Source organism: Petromyzon marinus, chromosome 83, assembly GCF_048934315.1.
Source record: "Petromyzon marinus isolate PM22_M1 ecotype Great Lakes invasive population chromosome 83, UKy_Petmar_22M1.pri1.0, whole genome shotgun sequence".
Taxonomy (NCBI): Eukaryota; Metazoa; Chordata; class Hyperoartia; order Petromyzontiformes; family Petromyzontidae; genus Petromyzon; species Petromyzon marinus.
In genome coordinates, this window is record NC_133748.1 from 1,567,203 (window position 1) to 1,588,345 (window position 21,143).

At 54.2% G+C, this 21,143-nt stretch overlaps 1 protein-coding gene across 3 annotated transcripts in view; it reads right to left on the minus strand.

Moving 5' to 3' along the window:
- Nucleotides 1-3,436: 3,436 nt before the first annotated feature.
- The window catches only part of LOC116958799 (uncharacterized), a 109,923-nt gene continuing 92,216 nt past the window's right edge, over nucleotides 3,437-21,143 (minus strand). For all 3 annotated transcript variants that reach the window (XM_076057647.1, XM_076057646.1, XM_076057645.1), the window contains exons 12-13: nucleotides 11,019-11,140; nucleotides 3,437-4,735 (exon numbers count right to left, since the gene is read on the minus strand). In XM_076057647.1, coding sequence (XP_075913762.1) covers nucleotides 4,622-4,735; nucleotides 11,019-11,140 — 236 coding nt within the window. In that variant the 3' untranslated portion in view covers nucleotides 3,437-4,621. The remainder of the gene's footprint in view (nucleotides 4,736-11,018; nucleotides 11,141-21,143) is intronic.

The window sequence follows — 21,143 nt, forward strand, 5'->3', positions numbered from 1 at the left end:
CTCCCCTCTTGAGTGTGATCTCTAACCCACGTGATCCTCTCTCTCTCTGTCTCAGTGCAATCACCACCATCACCGTGGTCTATCTACTGCTGGATAGAGATCGATGTGGTGGTGGTGATGGTGGTGGTGTCTCTCCCCTCTTGAGTGTGATCTCTAACCCACGTGATCCTCTCTCTCTGTGTGTCTCAGTGCAATCACCACCATCACCGTGGTCTATCTACTGCTGGATGGAGATCTATGTGGTGGTGGTGGTGTCTCTCTCCTCTTGAGTGTGATCTCTAACCCACGTGATCCTCTGTGTCTTTGTGTCTCAGTGCAATCACCACCATCACCGTGGTCTATCTACTGCTGGATGGAGATCTATGTGGTGATGGTGTCTCTCCCCTCTTGAGTGTGATCTCTAACCCACCTGATCCTCTCTCTCTGTGTCTCAGTGCAATGACCACCATCACCGTGGTCTATCCACTGCTGGATAGAGATCAATGTGGTGGTGATGGTGGTGGTGTCTCTCCCCTCTTGAGTGTGATCTCTAACCCACGTGATCCTCTCTCTGTGTCTCAGTGCAATCACCACCATCACCGTGGTCTATCTACTGCTGGATAGAGATCGATGTGGTGGTGATGGTGTCTCTCCCCTCTTGACTGTGATCTCTAACCCACGTGATCCTCTCTCTCTCTCTGTGTCTCAGTGCAATCACCACCATCACCGTGGTCTATCCACTGCTGGATGGAGATCTATGTGGTGATGGTGTCTCTCCCCTCTTGAGTGTGATCTCTAACCCACGTGATCCTCTCTCTCTGTGTGTCTCAGTGCAATCACCACCATCACCGTGGTCTATCCACTGCTGGATAGAGATCGATGTGGTGGTGGTGATGTCTCTCCCCTCTTGAGTGTGATCTCTAACCCACGTGATCCTCTCTCTGTCTCTGTGTGTCTCAGTGCAATGACCACCATCACCGTGGTCTATCCACTGCTGGATGGAGATCGATGTGGTGGTGGTGATGGTGGTGATGTCTCTCCCCTCTTGAGTGTGATCTCTAACCCACGTGATCCTCTCTCTCTCTGTGTCTCAGTGCAATCACCACCATCACCGTGGTCTATCTACTGCTGGATAGAGATCAATGTGGTGGTGATGGTGTCTCTCCCCTCTTGAGTGTGATCTCTAACCCACGTGATCCTCTCTCTCTGTCTGTGTCTCAGTGCAATGACCACCATCACCGTGGTCTATCCACTGCTGGATAGAGATCAATGTGGTGGTGGTGTCTCTCCCCTCTTGAGTGTGATCTCGAACCCACGTGATCCTCTCTCTCTCTGTGTCTCAGTGCAATGACCACCATCACCGTGGTCTATCCACTGCTGGATAGAGATCAATGTGGTGGTGATGGTGGTGATGGTGGTGGTGTCTCTCCCCTCTTGACTGTGATCTCTAACCCACGTGATCCTCTCTCTCTCTCTGTGTCTCAGTGCAATGACCACCATCACCGTGGTCTATCTACTGCTGGATAGAGATCAATGTGGTGGTGATGGTGGTGGTGTCTCTCCCATCTTGAGTGTGATCTCTAACCCACGTGATCCTCTCTCTCTGTGTCTCAGTGCAATCACCACCATCACCGTGGTCTATCCACTGCTGGATGAAGATCGATGTGGTGGTGATGGTGGTGTCTCTCCCCTCTTGAGTGTGATCTCTAACCCACGTGATCCTCTGTGCCTCAGTGCAATCAGCACCATCACCGTGGTCTATCCACTGCTGGATAGAGATCGATGTGGTGGTGATGGTGGTGGTCTCTCCCCTCTTGAGTGTGATCTCTAACCCACGTGATCCTCTCTCTCTCTCTCTGTGTCTCAGTGCAATCACCACCATCACCGTGGTCTATCCACTGCTGGATAGAGATCAATGTGGTGATGGTGGTGATGGTGTCTCTCCCCTCTTGAGTGTGATCTCTAACCCACGTGATCCTCTCTCTCTGTGTCTCAGTGCAATCACCACCATCACCGTGGTCTATCCACTGCTGGATAGAGATCAATGTGGTGATGGTGGTGATGGTGTCTCTCCCCTCTTGAGTGTGATCTCTAACCCACGTGATCCTCTCTCTCTCTCTGTCTCAGTGCAATGACCACCATCACCGTGGTCTATCTACTGCTGGATAGAGATCAATGTGGTGGTGATGGTGGTGGTGTCTCTCCCCTCTTGAGTGTGATCTCTAACCCACGTGATCCTCTCTCTCTGTGTCTCAGTGCAATGACCACCATCACCGTGGTCTATCTACTGCTGGATAGAGATCGATGTGGTGGTGATGGTGTCTCTCCCCTCTTGAGTGTGATCTCTAACCCACGTGATCCTCTCTCTCTGTCTGTGTCTCAGTGCAATGACCACCATCACCGTGGTCTATCCACTGCTGGATGGAGATCGATGTGGTGGTGGTGATGGTGGTGGTGTCTCTCCCCTCTTGAGTGTGATCTCTAACCCACGTGATCCTCTCTCTCTCTGTGTCTCAGTGCAATCACCACCATCACCATGGTCTATCTACTGCTGGATAGAGATCGATGTGGTGGTGGTGATGGTGGTGGTGTCTCTCCCCTCTTGAGTGTGATCTCTAACCCACGTGATCCTCTCTCTCTGTGTGTCTCAGTGCAATCACCACCATCACCGTGGTCTATCTACTGCTGGATGGAGAACGATGTGGTGGTGATGGTGGTGGTGTCTCTCCCCTCTTGAGTGTGATCTCTAACCCACGTGATCCTCTCTCTCTGTGTGTCTCAGTGCAATCACCACCATCACCGTGGTCTATCTACTGCTGGATGGAGATCTATGTGGTGGTGGTGGTGTCTCTCTCCTCTTGAGTGTGATCTCTAACCCACGTGATCCTCTGTGTCTTTGTGTCTCAGTGCAATCACCACCATCACCGTGGTCTATCTACTGCTGGATGGAGATCTATGTGGTGATGGTGTCTCTCCCCTCTTGAGTGTGATCTCTAACCCACCTGATCCTCTCTCTCTGTGTCTCAGTGCAATGACCACCATCACCGTGGTCTATCCACTGCTGGATAGAGATCAATGTGGTGGTGATGGTGTCTCTCCCCTCTTGAGTGTGATCTCTAACCCACCTGATCCTCTCTCTCTGTGTCTCAGTGCAATGACCACCATCACCGTGGTCTATCCACTGCTGGATAGAGATCGATGTGGTGATGGTGGTGTCTCTCCCCTCTTGAGTGTCATCTCTAACCCACGTGATCCTCTCTCTCTCTCTGTGTGTCTCAGTGCAATCACCACCATCACCGTGGCCTATCCGCTGCTGGATGGGGATCGCTACGCAACACCATTTTTGCTCCTAGGTACTAAGTGTTATCATCTAATTGCTTATGCCTCAAAAAGTAGGGACGATGGCTATTTACTCCCCAGGACTCAACGTGAAGAAATGACACACATGCACACCACGTTTTCCACTTCGGCGTTAAGCGGTTTAAGAGTTCAGCGCATCGGTGAACACATCTCGCAACACCCACCCACAAAGATCCCCCCCGTGTAGCCTCAACAGACTGTAGGGGCAAGTGCTGTTCACGAGCAGCACCTGTGAAGGCCGGAACGGTACACGAAGTGGGGTGGGTGGGTGGGTGGCCAGCACCACGCCCGACCACACACCCACACACACCCACACACACACACACACCCACACACACCCACCCACACCCAAACACACCCAAACACACACCCACAACAACCGCCATTCACCACTAAGTGGCGGTGACGTCACCGCGACGCTCGTGCCAGGCTGGGTGAAGTGTCGAACGCCCGCCGGCAGGAGGTCACGGGGGCAGACCCAGGCAGGTGCCACGGGTCGACTGACTGAGACGACCGAGATGAGTGGCTGATGCACCACCTGTGCCCCCTACTACCCCCCACCCCCACACACACCCCCCCACACACAGCCCCCCACACTCACCCCCCCACACACTAAGATTCCACTGCCTCTTCTGAAACCGACGGTAGAACTTTATTTAGCCGTGCGACCACACAGAGGTGGGGGGGTCGCGGGGGTGAAATCGAAATCGCTACCTGTAGGTCCGCTCGGTGACCAGCAGGCGGAGCACGTGGTCGTCACGTGACCAGCGGGCGGAGCACGCGGTCGTCACGTGACCAGCGGGCGGAGCACGCGGTCGTCACGTGACCAAGCGGGCGGAGCACGTGGTCGTCACGTGACCAGCGGGCGGAGCACGTGGTCGTCACGTGACCAGTGGGCGGAGCACGCGGTCGTCACGTGACCAGCGGGCGGAGCACGCGGTCGTCACGTGACCAGCAGGCGGAGAACGTGACGTTGGTGGTGGTGTTGGTGGTGTTGGTGGTGGTGGTGTTGGTGGTGTTGGTGGTGTTGGTGGTGTCGGTGTTTGATGGTGGCGGTGTTGGCGGTGTTGGTGGTGGCGGTGTTGGTGGTGATGGTGTTGGCGGAGGTGGTGGCGGTGGTGGTGTTGATGGTGTTGGTGGTGGTGTTGGTGTTGGTGGTGGTGTTGGCGGAGGTGGTGGTGGTGGTGGTGTTGGCAGTGTTGGCAGTGTTGGCGGTGTTGTTGGCGGTGTTGTTGGTGGTGGTGTTGGCGGTGTTGGTGGTGGTGGTGTGCGAGGGGAGGGGCTAGGGGCCAGGCTGGGTCCCCCCTCCCTCCCCTCCCCCCCCTCCGTGTGCCGGGGGGGGCTGGGGGGGGGCCCCCTCCTGCTGCTGCTTCCTCTTCAGCTGTGCACGGTACTTCTGTGGGGGGGGGGGGGGGGGTAGGAAATCACTATCATCATCATCACCATCATGGTCATCATCATCATCACCATCATCATCACCATCATCATCACCATCATCGTCATCACCATCATGGTCATCATCATCATCACCATCATCATAACCATCATCACCATCATCATCATCACCATCGTCATCACCATCATGGTCATCATCCTCATCACCATCATCATAACCATCATCACCATCATCATAACCATCATCACCATCATCATCATCACCATCATCGTCATCACCATCATGGTCATCATCACCATCATCATCACCATCATCGTCATCACCATCATGGTCATCATCATCATCACCATCATCATAACCATAATCACCATCATCATCATCACCATCATCGTCATCACCATCATGGTCATCATCATCACCATCATCATCACCATCATCATCATCATCACCATCATCATCATCATGGTCATCATCACCATCATCACGATCATCACCATCATGGTCACCATCATCATCACCATCATGGTCATCATCATCACCATCATGGTCATCATCATCACCATCATCATCACCATCATGGTCATCATCATCACCATCATGGTCATCATCATCACCATCATCATCACCACCATCATCGTCATCACCATCATGGTCATCATCATCATCACCATCATCATAACCATCATCACCATCATCGTCATCACCATCATGGTCATCATCATCATCACCATCATCATCATCACCATCATCATCACCATCATCATCATCATGGTCATCATCATCATCACCATCATCATCATCACGATCATCACCATCATGGTCACCATCATCATCATCACCATCATGGTCATCATCATCATCACCATCATGGTCATCATCATCATCATCACCATCATGGTCATCATCACCATCATCACCATCATGGTCATCATCATCACCATCATCATCATCACCATCATCATCACCATCATCATCATCACCATCATCGTCATCACCATCATGGTTACCATCATCATCATCACCATCATCATCGTCATCACCATCATGGTCACCATCATCATCACCATCATGGTCATCATCATCATCACCATCATGGTCATCATCATCACCATCATCATCATCACCATCATGGTCATCATCACCATCATCACCATCATGGTCATCATCACCATCATCATCACCATCATCATCACCACCATCACCATCATCGTCATCACCATCATGGTTACCATCATCATCATCACCATCATCATCATCATCGTCATCACCATCATGGTCACCATCATCATCACCATCATCACCATCAATCATCGTCATCATCATCACCATCATCATCACCATCATGGTCATCATCACCATCATGGTCATCATCACCATCATCATCATCACCATCATCACCATCATCATCACCATCATCACCATCATCATCACCATCATCATCAACATCAATCATCGTCATCATCATCACCGTCATCATCATCACCATCATCACCATCATCATCATCACCATCATCACCATCATCACCATCATCATCATCACCATCATCATCGTCACGGTGATCGTGGTGGTGGTGAGTGTGGTGAGTGAGTGATGGTGAGTGAGCCAGTGTGTGAGTGAGTGGGTGAGTGTGTGCGTGTGAGTCAGTGTGTGAGTGTGTGTGAGTGTATGAGTGGGTGTGAGTGTGTGAATGTGTGAGTGAGTGTGTGTGTGAGTGTGTAAGTGTATGAATGAGTGTGTGAGTGAGTGTGTGAGTGAGTGTGTGAGTGAGTGTGTGAGTGAGTGTGTGAGTCAGTGTGTGTGAGTCAGTGTGTGTGAGCGTGTGAGTGGAGCGCCGGGTGGCTAAAGCACAGCAGGTTGGCACAGTGGGGGGCACAGGTGGTGCATCAGCCAGTCATCTCAGTCAGCCGACCCGTGGCACCTGGGTCTGCCCCGTGACCTCCTGCCAGCGGGCGTTCGACACTTCACGTGGCCTCAGGGTGCACATAGCCTGGCACAAGCGTCGTGGTGACGTCACCGCCACTTAGTGGCGAATGGCGGTTGTTGTTGTTGTTGTCAGTGTGTGTCGGTGTGTCAGTGTGTGTGTGTCAATGTGTGTGTGTGTGAGTGAGTGTGTGAGTCAGTGTGAGTGAGTGTGTGAGTCAGTGTGAGTCAGTGTGAGTGAGTGTGTGAGTCAGTGTGAGTGTGTGAGTCAGTGTGAGTGAGTGAGTGAGTGTGAGTGTGTGTGTGAGTCAGTGTGTGAGTCAGTGTGAGTGTGTGAGTCAGTGTGAGTGTGTGAGTCAGTGTGAGTGAGTGTGTGAGTCAGTGTGAGTGAGTCAGTGTGAGTGCGCGTGTGAGTATGTGTCCGGCAAAACAACCCCCTACCTCCTCGCGGTGCCGGACGGGCAACTCTGTCGTGGACAGTGCTGTGGGGGGAGGGCCAATTCCGATTGGCTCCTCCCCTCATGGCATCTGTGACCACCACCGTGGCTAAACGGGGGCTCTGGACGGGTGCGAGGGGCTGGTAACCCCTCCACCTTCAATTAATTACCACGAAACCATGAATAAACTGAAATATGTAACTAATAAGCTTGTGCCGGAGGCCCCGGGGAGACAGGCGTCTATGACGTCTCCTGGCCAAACCCCAATTGGCGGAGCCAGGAGATTGAATATCTACCCTCGGGGCTCCTCCAGAAACAACGAAAAGCCACTACGGGTGGCCACGTGGAATGTTCAAACGCTCACTGCGGAGGAGAGGCTGCCACTCCTCTGTCGGGAGCTGGACCGGTACCGCCGGGATCTGTGTGGCATTCAGGAGGTCCGGTGGACCGGCTCTGGCTCCTGCCACCATGAGGGGTGGACAGTCCTCTACTCGGGGCAGCAGACTGCCAAACAACAGGGTGTGGCTCTTCTTTTGAACAAAAGAATGAAGGGGGCGTGGGAGCGTGGCGGTGAGGTGTGGGAAGCTGTAAGCCCCAGGCTACTTTGGGCTCGCCTTCCCATCAACCGGAGGCGAGGAATGGTGGTCGTGGTTACTTATGCCCCCACCGAAGATGAACATCTGTGGAGGGATGCAGGCAAAGCCGATGAGTCAGATGCCTTCTATGACCTCCTGTCACAGGTGCTGGCTAAAGTGGCCCCTCGGGATAGAGTCACCATGTTGGGTGACTTCAATGCCCGAGTTGGTCATGATACTGGCACCTGGTCTGGAGTGTTTGGAGGGCATGAGCCAGATCAGCTCAATAACAACGGTAGGAGGCTGCTAGATTTTTGTGCAGCCCATGGGCTTGTAATTACCAACACGCTGTTCCGGCATCGGTGCATCCACACAACATCATGGATGCATGCCGGGTCCAAGCAAGAACATCTGCTGGACTACATAGTGACGGACCAGCGGATGCGAGCCCATGTCCTTGACACCAGGACCTACCGTGGAGCTGATCTGCCCTCTGACCATCGACTAGTCATCTGTAAGATGCGCCTGCCATTCTTCCACTCCGGTGGTGGGTGTACTCCCAGGACCCAATTCCAACCTAAAGTGGCCTGGTCTCAGTTATCTGATGAAAGTTGCAAGCGAGAATTTCATCATCGCTTGCGGCTGGGATTGGCATCGTCCCCGACTCCTCCTGATGTCGAGGGTAAATGGGCGAGGTTTAGGACTGCGACTCATGCAGCTGCAATGGCTGCTTTGGGTACGCGGTCCAGACCTCCCCAGAGACCCTGGCTGACAGAGGAGGTGTTCAGGATGGTTGCAAAAAAGCGACAGGCCCACTGTCATCGGCTACAGAATCCCACGTCAGAGAATCAGGAGGCTTACCGCAGCCTTCGCTCGGAGGTTCGGAGAGCCGTGAGGCGCTGCAAGGATGGGTGGTGGTCGTGGGTTGCTGAGGAGATGGAGTCTGCCTCAGTGGCCCGTGATCACAAATCTCTATTTAACTCCATCAAAAAAGTAATCTGCAGCGCCACACCTATTACCATCATTAGGGGAAAAAACGGTGATCCAATCTCTGACCCCCAGGAACAGGTTTGCAGATTTGCTGAGCATTTCTGTGAGGTTCTGGGGGAGGGAAAATCCCTCAGCCAGGAAAACAACGTGGCACAAAGTGAGGATGACCCTGCTGAGGCTGTGGTGCCTCAAATATTGGAAGAAGTCACCCTCTGTGAGTGGCTGGCTGAGGTGCCATCTGTTGAGGAAGTACTGAAGGCGATCCGGAGTCTGAGACCAGGAAAGGCAGCGGGCAGAGATGATCTCCCAAGCGAAATGCTGAGGGAGGGCGGCGTTTGTGCACAGACTGCCCTATATGACATCATAACAACAGTCTGGACCACTGGACGGGTTCCGCAGGATTGGAAGGATGCCCTGGTGGTCCCCCTTTTTAAGAAGGGGGACCGCACAGACTGTAACAACTACAGGGGCATCTCACTCCTCAGTGTGCCGGGAAAGGTCCTGGCAAGGATAATTCAACATCGCCTTGCCAGGCACGCTGAGGAGAGGCTTGCGGAGCCCCAATGCGGTTTCAGGAAAGGGCGGTCCTGCACAGATGCCATATTTTCTGTCCGTCTGCTACAGCAGAGGTGTAGGGAATTCCAACAAGACCTACATCTCTGCTTTGTTGACCTGGTCAAGGCCTATGATACCATCAGTAGGCCTGGGCTCTGGGTTGTTCTTCGTGCTTTTGGAGTACCTGATCCTCTGCTCACGATCATTAAGGACCCTCATGATGGTGAGCGGGCCCGGGTAAAACTACGTGGCCGGGAGTCAGAGCCATTCCCTGTTAACCTTGGGGTGCGACAGGGATGTCCTCTGGCTCCCACATTATTTAACATCTATTTTGACCACGCAGTTCATGAAGCCTTCAATAGCTGTACCGGGGGAATCTCCATATGGTACAGATATAATGGGAGGCTGATCGACGCCCGGGTGCGGTCAAGGGATGGCTCCCTATTGCTCAACTACGTTATGTATGCTGATGATTTGGTAATAGCTGCTCATTCAGAGGAGGAGTTGGAGACGCTGCTGCTGAAACTGGAGCATACCACTAAGAGGTGGGGCCTTACCATCAGCCCCACCAAAACTAAGCACCTGCCTGGGTATTTTGTACCATCGGACACTCCACCCCCACAACTCCCAATCGGTGATGGGGCAGTTGTGGAGAGTTTCCCATACCTGGGCAGTGTGCTTATGACTGGCTCCAGTTTAACAGCAGAGGTCTCACTCCGAATCAGTCGAGCGGCAATATCTTTTCATCGGTTGCGTAACGCTGTGTGGAAGCTACCTAGTCTGTCGCTCTGCACTAAGCTTCAGGTCTTCTTGGCCACGGTCATTCCCTCCCTTCTCTACGCTTGCGAAACGTGGACCCCCCTAATGGAACATCTTCGCCGGTTAGAAACATTTAGGCTGGCCTGCCTACGATCCATCCTGGGTTTAACCAGACTGGATTGTGTGAGGAGCTCACAAATCCTTGAAAGATCTGGGCAAGGTCCCATCGGTGAGCTCCTCCGGCGGGGAAGGCTGCGATGGCTGGGTCATGTAGCCCGCATGCCCAGCCACCGCATGCCGAAACAGCTTTTGTTCGGCCGGATCGAGGGGGCTAAGCGGGCGCGGCACGGGCTAGAGAAGAAATGGAGTGATGGGGTACAGGAGGACGTGGAGCTGAGTGGACTTGCCGATGACTGGTACCAGCGGTGTCAAGATCGGCCTCTGTGGAGGAGGCTCGTGAAGGACGCTGCTACTGGGCAGTTGGAGGCAGTCGCCCTCCAACAACAACGGAGGGCGGAGGAGCGACGCTCACAACAACGAGCGGAGCGCCGGGTGGCTAAAGCACAGCAGGTTGGCACAGTAGGGGGCACAGGTGGTGCACCAGCCAGTCATCTCAGTCAGTCGACCCGTGGCACCTGCTGGGTCTGCCCCGTGACCTCCTGCCAGCGGGCGTTCGACACTTCACGTGGCCTCAAGGTGCAGATGGCCTGGCACAAGCGTCGTGGTGACGTCACCGCCACTTAGTGGCGAATGGCGGTTGTTGTCGAGTCATTGTGAGTGAGTGTGTGTGAGTGTGTGTGTGAGAGTCAGTGTCAGTCAGTGTGAGTCAGTGTGAGTGAGTGTGAGTGAGTCGGTGTGAGTGCGCGTGTGAGTGTGTGTGAGTCAGTGTGTGAGTCAGTGTGTGAGTGTGCGAGTGTGCGAGTGTGCGAGTGTGTGAGTGTGCGAGTGTGCGAGTGTGTGAGTGTGTGAGTGTGTGAGTCAGTGTGTGAGTGTGTGAGTCAGTGTGCGAGTGTGCGAGTGTGCGAGTGTGCGACAGAGGCCTGCACCTCTACGTTGCGGTAGTGCAGGCTGCTGCTGCAGTGAAGTTTCTTGGCGACGTCCACGCGGCTGTAGAAGAGACAGCAGAGCTGACAGTAGAAGCCGGTCTTGGGGACCAGGAACTCCATCCCTGTGAGATGGGGGTCACAGTGTTAGAGATGGGGGTCACAGTGTTAGAGACGGGGGTCACAGTGTTAGAGATGGGGGTCACAGTGCTAGAGATGGGGGTCACAGTGCTAGAGATGGGGGTCACAGTGCTAGAGATGGGGGTCACAGTGCTAGAGATGGGGGTCTTAGTGCTAGAGACGGGGGTCACAGTGTTAGAGATGGGGGTCACAGTGTTAGAGATGGGGTTCACAGTGCTAGAGATGGGGGTCACAGTGTTAGAGATGGGGGTCGCAGTGCTAGAGATGGGGGTCACAGTGCTAGAGATGTGGGTCACAGTGCTAGAGATGGGGGTCACAGTGGTAGAGATGGGGGTCACAGTACTAGAGATGGGGGTCACAGTGTTAGAGATGGGGGTCACAGTGTTAGAGATGGGGGTCACAGTACTAGAGATGGGGGTCACAGTGGTAGAGATGGGGGTCACAGTGTTAGAGATGGGGGTCACAGTGTTAGAGATGGGGGTCGCGGTGTTAGAGATGGGGGTTACAGTGTTAGAGATGGGGGTCACAGTGTTAGAGATGGGGGTCACAGTACTAGAGATGGGGGTCACGGTGCTAGAGATGGGGGTCACAGTGTTAGAGATGGGGGTCACAGTGTTAGAGATGGGGGTCACAGTGCTAGAGACGGGGGTCACAGTGTTAGAGATGGGGGTCACAGTGTTAGAGATGGGGGTCACAGTGTTAGAGATGGGGGTCACAGTGTTAGAGATGGGGGTCACAGTGTTAGAGATGGGGGTCACAGTGTTAGAGATGGGGGTCACGGTGCTAGAGATGGGGGTCACAGTGTTAGAGATGGGGGTCACGGTGTTAGAGATGGGGGTCACGGTGTTAGAGATGGGGGTCACGGTGTTAGAGATGGGGGTCACGGTGTTAGAGATGGGGGTCACAGTGTTAGAGATGGGGGTCACAGTGTTAGAGATGGGGGTCACAGTGTTAGAGATGGGGGTCACAGCGCTAGAGATGGGGGTCGCAGTGTTAGAGATGGGGGTCACAGTGTTAGAGATGGGGGTCACAGTGCTAGAGATGGGGGGTTCACAGTGCTAGAGATGGGGGTCACAGTGTTAGAGATGGGGGTCACAGTGCTAGAGATGGGGGGTTCACAGTGCTAGAGATGGGGGTCACAGTGTTAGAGATGGGGGTCACAGTGTTAGAGATGGGGGTCACAGTGCTAGAGATGGGGGTCACAGTGCTAGAGATGGGGGTCACGGTGTTAGAAATGGGGGTCACAGTGTTAGAGATGGGGGTCACAGTGCTAGAGACGGGGGTCACAGTGTTAGAGATGGGGGTCACAGTGTTAGAGATGGGGGTCACAGTGCTAGAGATGGGGGTCACAGTGTTAGAGATGGGGGTCACAGTGCTAGAGATGGGGGTCACAGTGTTAGAGATGGGGGTCACAGTGTTAGAGATGGGGTTCACAGTGCTAGAGATGGGGGTCACAGTGTTAGAGATGGGGGTCACAGTGCTAGAGATGGGGGTCACAGTGTTAGAGATGGGGGTCACAGTGTTAGAGATGGGGGTCACGGTGTTAGAGATGGGGGTCACAGTGTTAGAGATGGGGGTCACGGTGTTAGAGATGGGGGTCACAGTGCTAGAGATGGGGGGTTCACAGTGTTAGAGATGTGGGTCACAGTGCTAGAGATGGGGGTCACAGTGGTAGAGATGGGGGTCACAGTGTTAGAGATGGGGGTCACAGTGTTAGAGACGGGGGTCGCAGTGTTAGAGATGGGGGTCACAGTGTTAGAGATGGGGGGGTCACAGTGCTAGAGATGGGGGTCACAGTGCTAGAGATGGGGGTCGCAGTGTTAGAGATGGGGGTCACAGTGTTAGAGATGGGGGTCACAGTGTTAGAGATGGGGGTCACGGTGTTAGAGATGGGGGTCGCAGTGTTAGAGATGGGGGTCACAGTGTTAGAGATGGGGGTCACAGTGTTAGAGATGGGGGTCACAGTGTTAGAGATGGGGGTCACAATGTTAGAGATGGGGATCACAGTGTTAGAGATGGGGGTCACAGTGCTAGAGATGGGGGTCACAGTGTTAGAGATGGGGGTCACAGTGTTAGAGATGGGGGTCACGGTGTTAGAGATGGGGGTCGCAGTGTTAGAGATGGGGGTCACAGTGTTAGAGATGGGGGTCACAGTGTTAGAGATGGGGGTCACAGTGTTAGAGATGGGGGGTTCACAGTGCTAGAGATGGGGGTCACAGTGTTAGAGATGGGGGTCACAGTGTTAGAGATGGGGGTCACAGTGCTAGAGATGGGGGTCACAGTACTAGAGATGGGGGTCACAGTGCTAGAGATGGGGGTCATAGTGTTAGAGATGGGGGTCACAGTGTTAGAGATGGGGGTCACAGTACTAGAGATGGGGGTCACAGTGCTAGAGACGGGGGTCACAGTGTTAGAGATGGGGGTCACAGTGCTAGAGATGTGGGTCACAGTGCTAGAGATGGGGGTCACAGTGCTAGAGATGGGGGTCACAGTGTTAGAGATGGGGGTCACAGTGTTAGAGATGGGGGTCACAGTGTTAGAGACGGGGGTCGCAGTGTTAGAGATGGGGATCACAGTGTTAGAGATGGGGGTCACAGTGCTAGAGATGGGGGTCACAGTGCTAGAGATGGGGGTCACAGTGTTAGAGATGGGGGTCACAGTGTTAGAGATGGGGATCACAGTGTTAGAGATGGGGGTCACAGTGTTAGAGATGGGGGTCACAGTGTTAGAGATGGGGGTCACAGCGCTAGAGATGGGGGTCACAGTGCTAGAGATGGGGGTCACAGTGTTAGAGATGGGGGGTTCACAGTGCTAGAGATGGGGGTCACAGTGTTAGAGATGGGGGTCACAGTGTTAGAGATGTGGGTCACAGTGCTAGAGATGTGGGTCACAGCGCTAGAGATGGGGGTCACAGTGCTAGAGATGGGGGTCACAGTGTTAGAGATGGGGGTCACAGTGCTAGAGATGGGGGTCACAGTGCTAGAGACGGGGGTCACAGTGCTAGAGATGGGGGTCACAGTGCTAGAGATGGGGGTCACAGCGCTAGAGATGGGGGTTACAGTGTTAGAGATGTGGGTCACAGTGTTAGAGATGGGGGTCACAGTGCTAGAGACGGGGGTCACAGTGCTAGAGACGGGGGTCACAGTGTTAGAGATGTGGGTCACAGTGTTAGAGATGGGGGTCACAGTGTTAGAGATGTGGGTCACAGTGCTAGAGACGGGGGTCACAGTGCTAGAGATGGGGGTCACAGCGTTAGAGATGGGGGTCACAGTGCTAGAGATGGGGGTCACAGTGCTAGAGACGGGGGTCACAGTGCTAGAGATGGGGGTCACAGTGTTAGAGATGGGGTCACAGTGTTAGAGATGGGGGTCACAGTGTTAGAGATGGGGGTCACAGTACTAGAGACGGGGGTCACAGTGCTAGAGATGGGGGTCACAGTGCTAGAGATGGGGGTCACAGTGCTAGAGATGGGGGTCACAGTGCTAGAGATGGGGGTCGCAGTGTTAGAGATGGGGGTCACAGTGCTAGAGACGGGGGTCACAGTGTTAGAGATGGGGGTCACAGTGTTAGAGATGGGGTTCACAGTGTTAGAGATGGGGGTCACAGTGCTAGAGATGGAGGGGTCACAGTGTTAGAGATGTGGGTCGCAGTGTTAGAGATGGGGATCACAGTGTTAGAGATGGGGGTCACAGTGCTAGAGATGGGGGTCACAGTGCTAGAGATGGGGGTCACAGTGTTAGAGATGGGGGTCACAGTGTTAGAGATGGGGGTCACAGTGTTAGAGATGGGGTTCACAGTGTTAGAGATGGGGGTCACAGTGCTAGAGATGGGGGTCACAGTGCTAGAGATGGAGGGGTCACAGTGTTAGAGATGTGGGTCACAGTGTTAGAGATGGGGGTCACAGTGTTAGAGATGGGGGTCACAGTGCTAGAGATGGGGGTCACAGTGCTAGAGATGGGGGTCACAGCATTAGAGATGGGGGTCACAGTGCTAGAGACGGGGGTCACAGTGCTAGAGATGGGGGGTTCACAGTGCTAGAGATGGGGGTCACAGTGTTAGAGATGGGGGGTTCACAGTGTTAGAGATGGGGGTCACAGTGTTAGAGATGGGGGTCACAGTGCTAGAGATGGGGGTCACAGTGCTAGAGATGGGGGTCACAGCGTTAGAGATGGGGGTCACAGTGCTAGAGACGGGGGTCACAGTGCTAGAGATGGGGGGTTCACAGTGCTAGAGATGGGGGTCACAGTGTTAGAGATGGGGGGTTCACAGTGTTAGAGATGGGTCTCACAGTGTTAGAGATGGGGGGTTCACAGTGCTAGAGATGGGGGTCACAGTGTTAGAGATGAGGGTCACAGTGTTAGAGATGGGGGTCACAGTGTTAGAGATGGGGGTCGCGGTGTTAGAGATGGGGGTCACAGTGTTAGAGATGGGGGTCACAGTGTTAGAGATGGGGGTCACAGTGTTAGAGATGGGGGTCACAGTGTTAGAGATGGGGGTCACAGTGTTAGAGATGGGGGTCACAGTGTTAGAGATGGGGGTCACAGTACTAGAGATGGGGGTCACAGTGCTAGAGACGGGGGTCACAGTGTTAGAGATGGGGGTCACAGTGTTAGAGATGGGGGTCACAGTGCTAGAGACGGGGGTCACAGTGTTAGAGATGGGGGTCACAGTGTTAGAGATGGGGGTCACAGTGTTAGAGATGGGGGTCACAGTGTTAGAGATGGGGGTCACAGTACTAGAGATGGGGGTCACAGTGTTAGAAATGGGGGTCACAGTGCTAGAGATGGGGGTCACAGTGCTAGAGACGGGGGTCACGGTGTTAGAGATGGGGGTCGCAGTGCTAGAGATGGGGGTCACAGTGCTAGAGACGGGGGTCACAGTGCTAGAGACGGGGGTCACAGTGCTAGAGATGGGGGTCACAGCGTTAGAGATGGGGGTCACAGTGTTAGAGATGGGGGTCACAGTGCTAGAGATGGGGGTCACAGTGTTAGAGATGGGGGTCACAGTGCTAGAGATGGGGGTCACAGCGTTAGAGATGGGGGTCACAGTGCTAGAGATGGGGGTCACAGTGCTAGAGATGGGGGTCACAGTACTAGAGATGGGGGTCACAGTGTTAGAAATGGGGGTCACAGTGCTAGAGATGGGGGTCACAGTGCTAGAGACGGGGGTCACAGTGCTAGAGATGGGGGTCACGGTGTTAGAGATGGGGGTCACAGTGCTAGAGATGGAGGGGTCACAGTGTTAGAGATGTGGGTCACAGTGTTAGAGATGGGGGTCACAGCGCTAGAGATGGGGGTCACAGTGTTAGAGATGGGGGTCACGGTGCTAGAGATGGGGGTCACAGTGCTAGAGATGGGGGTCACAGTGTTAGAGATGGGGGTCACAGTGTTAGAGATGGGGGTCACAGTGCTAGAGATGGGGGTCACAGTGCTAGAGATGGAGGGGTCACAGTGTTAGAGATGTGGGTCACAGTGTTAGAGATGGGGGTCACAGTGTTAGAGATGGGGGTCACAGTGCTAGAGATGGGGGTCACAGTGCTAGAGATGGGGGTCACAGCGTTAGAGATGGGGGTCACAGTGCTAGAGACGGGGGTCACAGTGCTAGAGATGGGGGGTTCACAGTGCTAGAGATGGGGGTCACAGTGTTAGAGATGGGGGGTTCACAGTGTTAGAGATGGGTCTCACAGTGTTAGAGATGGGGGGTTCACAGTGCTAGAGATGGGGGTCACAGTGTTAGAGATGAGGGTCACAGTGTTAGAGATGGGGGTCACAGTGTTAGAGATGGGGGTCGCGGTGTTAGAGATGGGGGTCACAGTGTTAGAGATGGGGGTCACAGTGTTAGAGATGGGGGTCACAGTGTTAGAGATGGGGGTCACAGTGTTAGAGATGGGGGTCACAGTGTTAGAGATGGGGGTCACAGTACTAGAGATGGGGGTCACAGTGCTAGAGACGGGGGTCACAGTGTTAGAGATGGGGGTCACAGTGTTAGAGATGGGGGTCACAGTGCTAGAGACGGGGGTCACAGTGTTAGAGATGGGGGTCACAGTGTTAGAGATGGGGGTCACAGTGTTAGAGATGGGGGTCACAGTGTTAGAGATGGGGGTCACAGTGCTAGAGATGGGGGTCACAGTGCTAGAGATGGGGGTCACAGTGCTAGAGATGGGGGTCACGGTGTTAGAGATGGGGGTCACAGTGCTAGAGATGGGGGTCACAGTGCTAGAGACGGGGGTCACAGTGCTAGAGACGGGGGTCACAGTGCTAGAGATGGGGGTCACAGCGTTAGAGATGGGGGTCACAGTGCTAGAGATGGGGGTCACAGTGCTAGAGATGTGGGTCACAGTGCTAGAGATGGGGGTCACAGTGTTAGAGATGGGGGTCACAGTGTTAGAGATGGGGGTCACAGTGTTAGAGATGTGGGTCACAGTGTTAGAGATGGGGGTCACGGTGTTAGAGATGGGGGTCACAGTGCTAGAGATGGGGGTCACAGTGCTAGAGATGGGGGTCACAGTGCTAGAGATGGGGGTCACAGTGCTAGAGATGGGGGTCACAGTGTTAGAGATGGGGGTCACAGTGTTAGAGATGGGGGTCACAGTACTAGAGACGGGGGTCACAGTGCTAGAGATGGGGGTCGCAGTGTTAGAGATGGGGGTCACAGTGTTAGAGATGGGGGTCACAGTGCTAGTGATGGGGGTCACAGTGTTAGAGATGGGGGTCACAGTGCTAGAGATGGGGGTCACAGTGTTAGAGATGGGGGTCACAGTGTTAGAGATGGGGGTCACAGTGCTAGAGATGGGGGTCACAGCGTTAGAGATGGGGGTCACAGTGTTAGATATGGGGGTCACAGTGTTAGAGATGGGGGTCACAGTGTTAGATATGGGGGTCACAGTACTAGAGATGGGGGTCACGGTGTTAGAGATGGGGGTCACAGTGCTAGAGATGAGGGTCACAGTGCTAGAGACGGGGGTCACAGTGCTAGAGATGGGGGGTTCACAGTGCTAGAGATGGGGGTCACAGTGTTAGAGATGGGGGGTTCACAGTGTTAGAGATGGGTCTCACAGTGTTAGAGATGGGGGGTTCACAGTGCTAGAGATGGGGGTCACAGTGTTAGAGATGAGGGTCACAGTGTTAGAGATGGGGGTCACAGTGTTAGAGATGGGGGTCGCGGTGTTAGAGATGGGGGTCACAGTGTTAGAGATGGGGGTCACAGTGTTAGAGATGGGGGTCACAGTGTTAGAGATGGGGGTCACAGGGTTAGAGATGGGGGTCACAGTGTTAGAGATGGGGGTCACAGTGTTAGAGATGGGGGTCACAGTACTAGAGATGGGGGTCACAGTGCTAGAGACGGGGGTCACAGTGTTAGAGATGGGGGTCACAGTGTTAGAGATGGGGGTCACAGTGCTAGAGACGGGGGTCACAGTGTTAGAGATGGGGGTCACAGTGTTAGAGATGGGGGTCACAGTGTTAGAGATGGGGGTCACAGTGTTAGAGATGGGGGTCACAGTACTAGAGATGGGGGTCACAGTGTTAGAAATGGGGGTCACAGTGCTAGAGATGGGGGTCACAGTGCTAGAGACGGGGGTCACGGTGTTAGAGATGGGGGTCGCAGTGCTAGAGATGGGGGTCACAGTGCTAGAGACGGGGGTCACAGTGCTAGAGATGGGGGTCACAGTGCTAGAGATGGGGGTCACAGTGTTAGAGATGGGGGTCACAGTGCTAGAGATGGGGGTCACAGCGTTAGAGATGGGGGTCACAGTGCTAGAGATGGGGGTCACAGTGCTAGAGATGGGGGTCACAGTACTAGAGATGGGGGTCACAGTGTTAGAAATGGGGGTCACAGTGCTAGAGATGGGGGTCACAGTGCTAGAGACGGGGGTCACAGTGCTAGAGATGGGGGTCACGGTGTTAGAGATGGGGGTCACAGTGCTAGAGATGGAGAGGTCACAGTGTTAGAGATGTGGGTCACAGTGTTAGAGATGGGGGTCACAGCGCTAGAGATGGGGGTCACAGTGTTAGAGATGGGGGTCACGGTGTTAGAGATGGGGGTCACAGTGCTAGAGATGGGGGTCACAGTGTTAGAGATGTGGGTCACAGTGTTAGAGATGGGGGTTACAGTGCTAGAGATGGGGGTCACAGTGCTAGAGATGGGGGTCACAGTGCTAGAGATGGGGGTCACGGTGTTAGAGATGGGGGTCACAGTGCTAGAGATGGGGGTCACAGTGCTAGAGATGGGGGGTTCACAGTGCTAGAGATGGGGGTCACAGTGTTAGAGATGGGGGGTTCACAGTGTTAGAGATGGGTCTCACAGTGTTAGAGATGGGGGGTTCACAGTGCTAGAGATGGGGGTCACAGTGTTAGAGATGAGGGTCACAGTGTTAGAGATGGGGGTCACAGTGTTAGAGATGGGGGTCGCGGTGTTAGAGATGGGGGTCACAGTGTTAGAGATGGGGGTCACAGTGTTAGAGATGGGGGTCACAGTGTTAGAGATGGGGGTCACAGTGTTAGAGATGGGGGTCACAGTGTTAGAGATGGGGGTCACAGTACTAGAGATGGGGGTCACAGTGCTAGAGACGGGGGTCACAGTGTTAGAGATGGGGGTCACAGTGTTAGAGATGGGGGTCACAGTGCTAGAGACGGGGGTCACAGTGTTAGAGATGGGGGTCACAGTGTTAGAGATGGGGGTCACAGTGTTAGAGATGGGGGTCACAGTGTTAGAGATGGGGGTCACAGTGCTAGAGATGGGGGTCACAGTGCTAGAGATGGGGGTCACAGTGCTAGAGATGGGGGTCACGGTGTTAGAGATGGGGGTCACAGTGCTAGAGATGGGGGTCACAGTGCTAGAGACGGGGGTCACAGTGCTAGAGACGGGGGTCACAGTGCTAGAGATGGGGGTCACAGCGTTAGAGATGGGGGTCACAGTGCTAGAGATGGGGGTCACAGTGCTAGAGATGTGGGTCACAGTGCTAGAGATGGGGGTCACAGTGTTAGAGATGGGGGTCACAGTGTTAGAGATGGGGGTCACAGTGTTAGAGATGTGGGTCACAGTGTTAGAGATGGGGGTCACGGTGTTAGAGATGGGGGTCACAGTGCTAGAGATGGGGGTCACAGTGCTAGAGATGGGGGTCACAGTGCTAGAGATGGGGGTCACAGTGCTAGAGATGGGGGTCACAGTGTTAGAGATGGGGGTCACAGTGTTAGAGATGGGGGTCACAGTACTAGAGACGGGGGTCACAGTGCTAGAGATGGGGGTCGCAGTGTTAGAGATGGGGGTCACAGTGTTAGAGATGGGGGTCACAGTGCTAGTGATGGGGGTCACAGTGTTAGAGATGGGGGTCACAGTGCTAGAGATGGGGGTCACAGTGTTAGAGATGGGGGTCACAGTGTTAGAGATGGGGGTCACAGTGCTAGAGATGGGGGTCACAGCGTTAGAGATGGGGGTCACAGTGTTAGATATGGGGGTCACAGTGTTAGAGATGGGGGTCACAGTGTTAGATATGGGGGTCACAGTACTAGAGATGGGGGTCACGGTGTTAGAGATGGGGGTCACAGTGCTAGAGATGAGGGTCACAGTGCTAGAGACGGGGGTCACAGTGCTAGAGATGGGGGGTTCACAGTGCTAGAGATGGGGGTCACAGTGTTAGAGATGGGGGGTTCACAGTGTTAGAGATGGGTCTCACAGTGTTAGAGATGGGGGGTTCACAGTGCTAGAGATGGGGGTCACAGTGTTAGAGATGAGGGTCACAGTGTTAGAGATGGGGGTCACAGTGTTAGAGATGGGGGTCGCGGTGTTAGAGATGGGGGTCACAGTGTTAGAGATGGGGGTCACAGTGTTAGAGATGGGGGTCACAGTGTTAGAGATGGGGGTCACAGGGTTAGAGATGGGGGTCACAGTGTTAGAGATGGGGGTCACAGTGTTAGAGATGGGGGTCACAGTACTAGAGATGGGGGTCACAGTGCTAGAGACGGGGGTCACAGTGTTAGAGATGGGGGT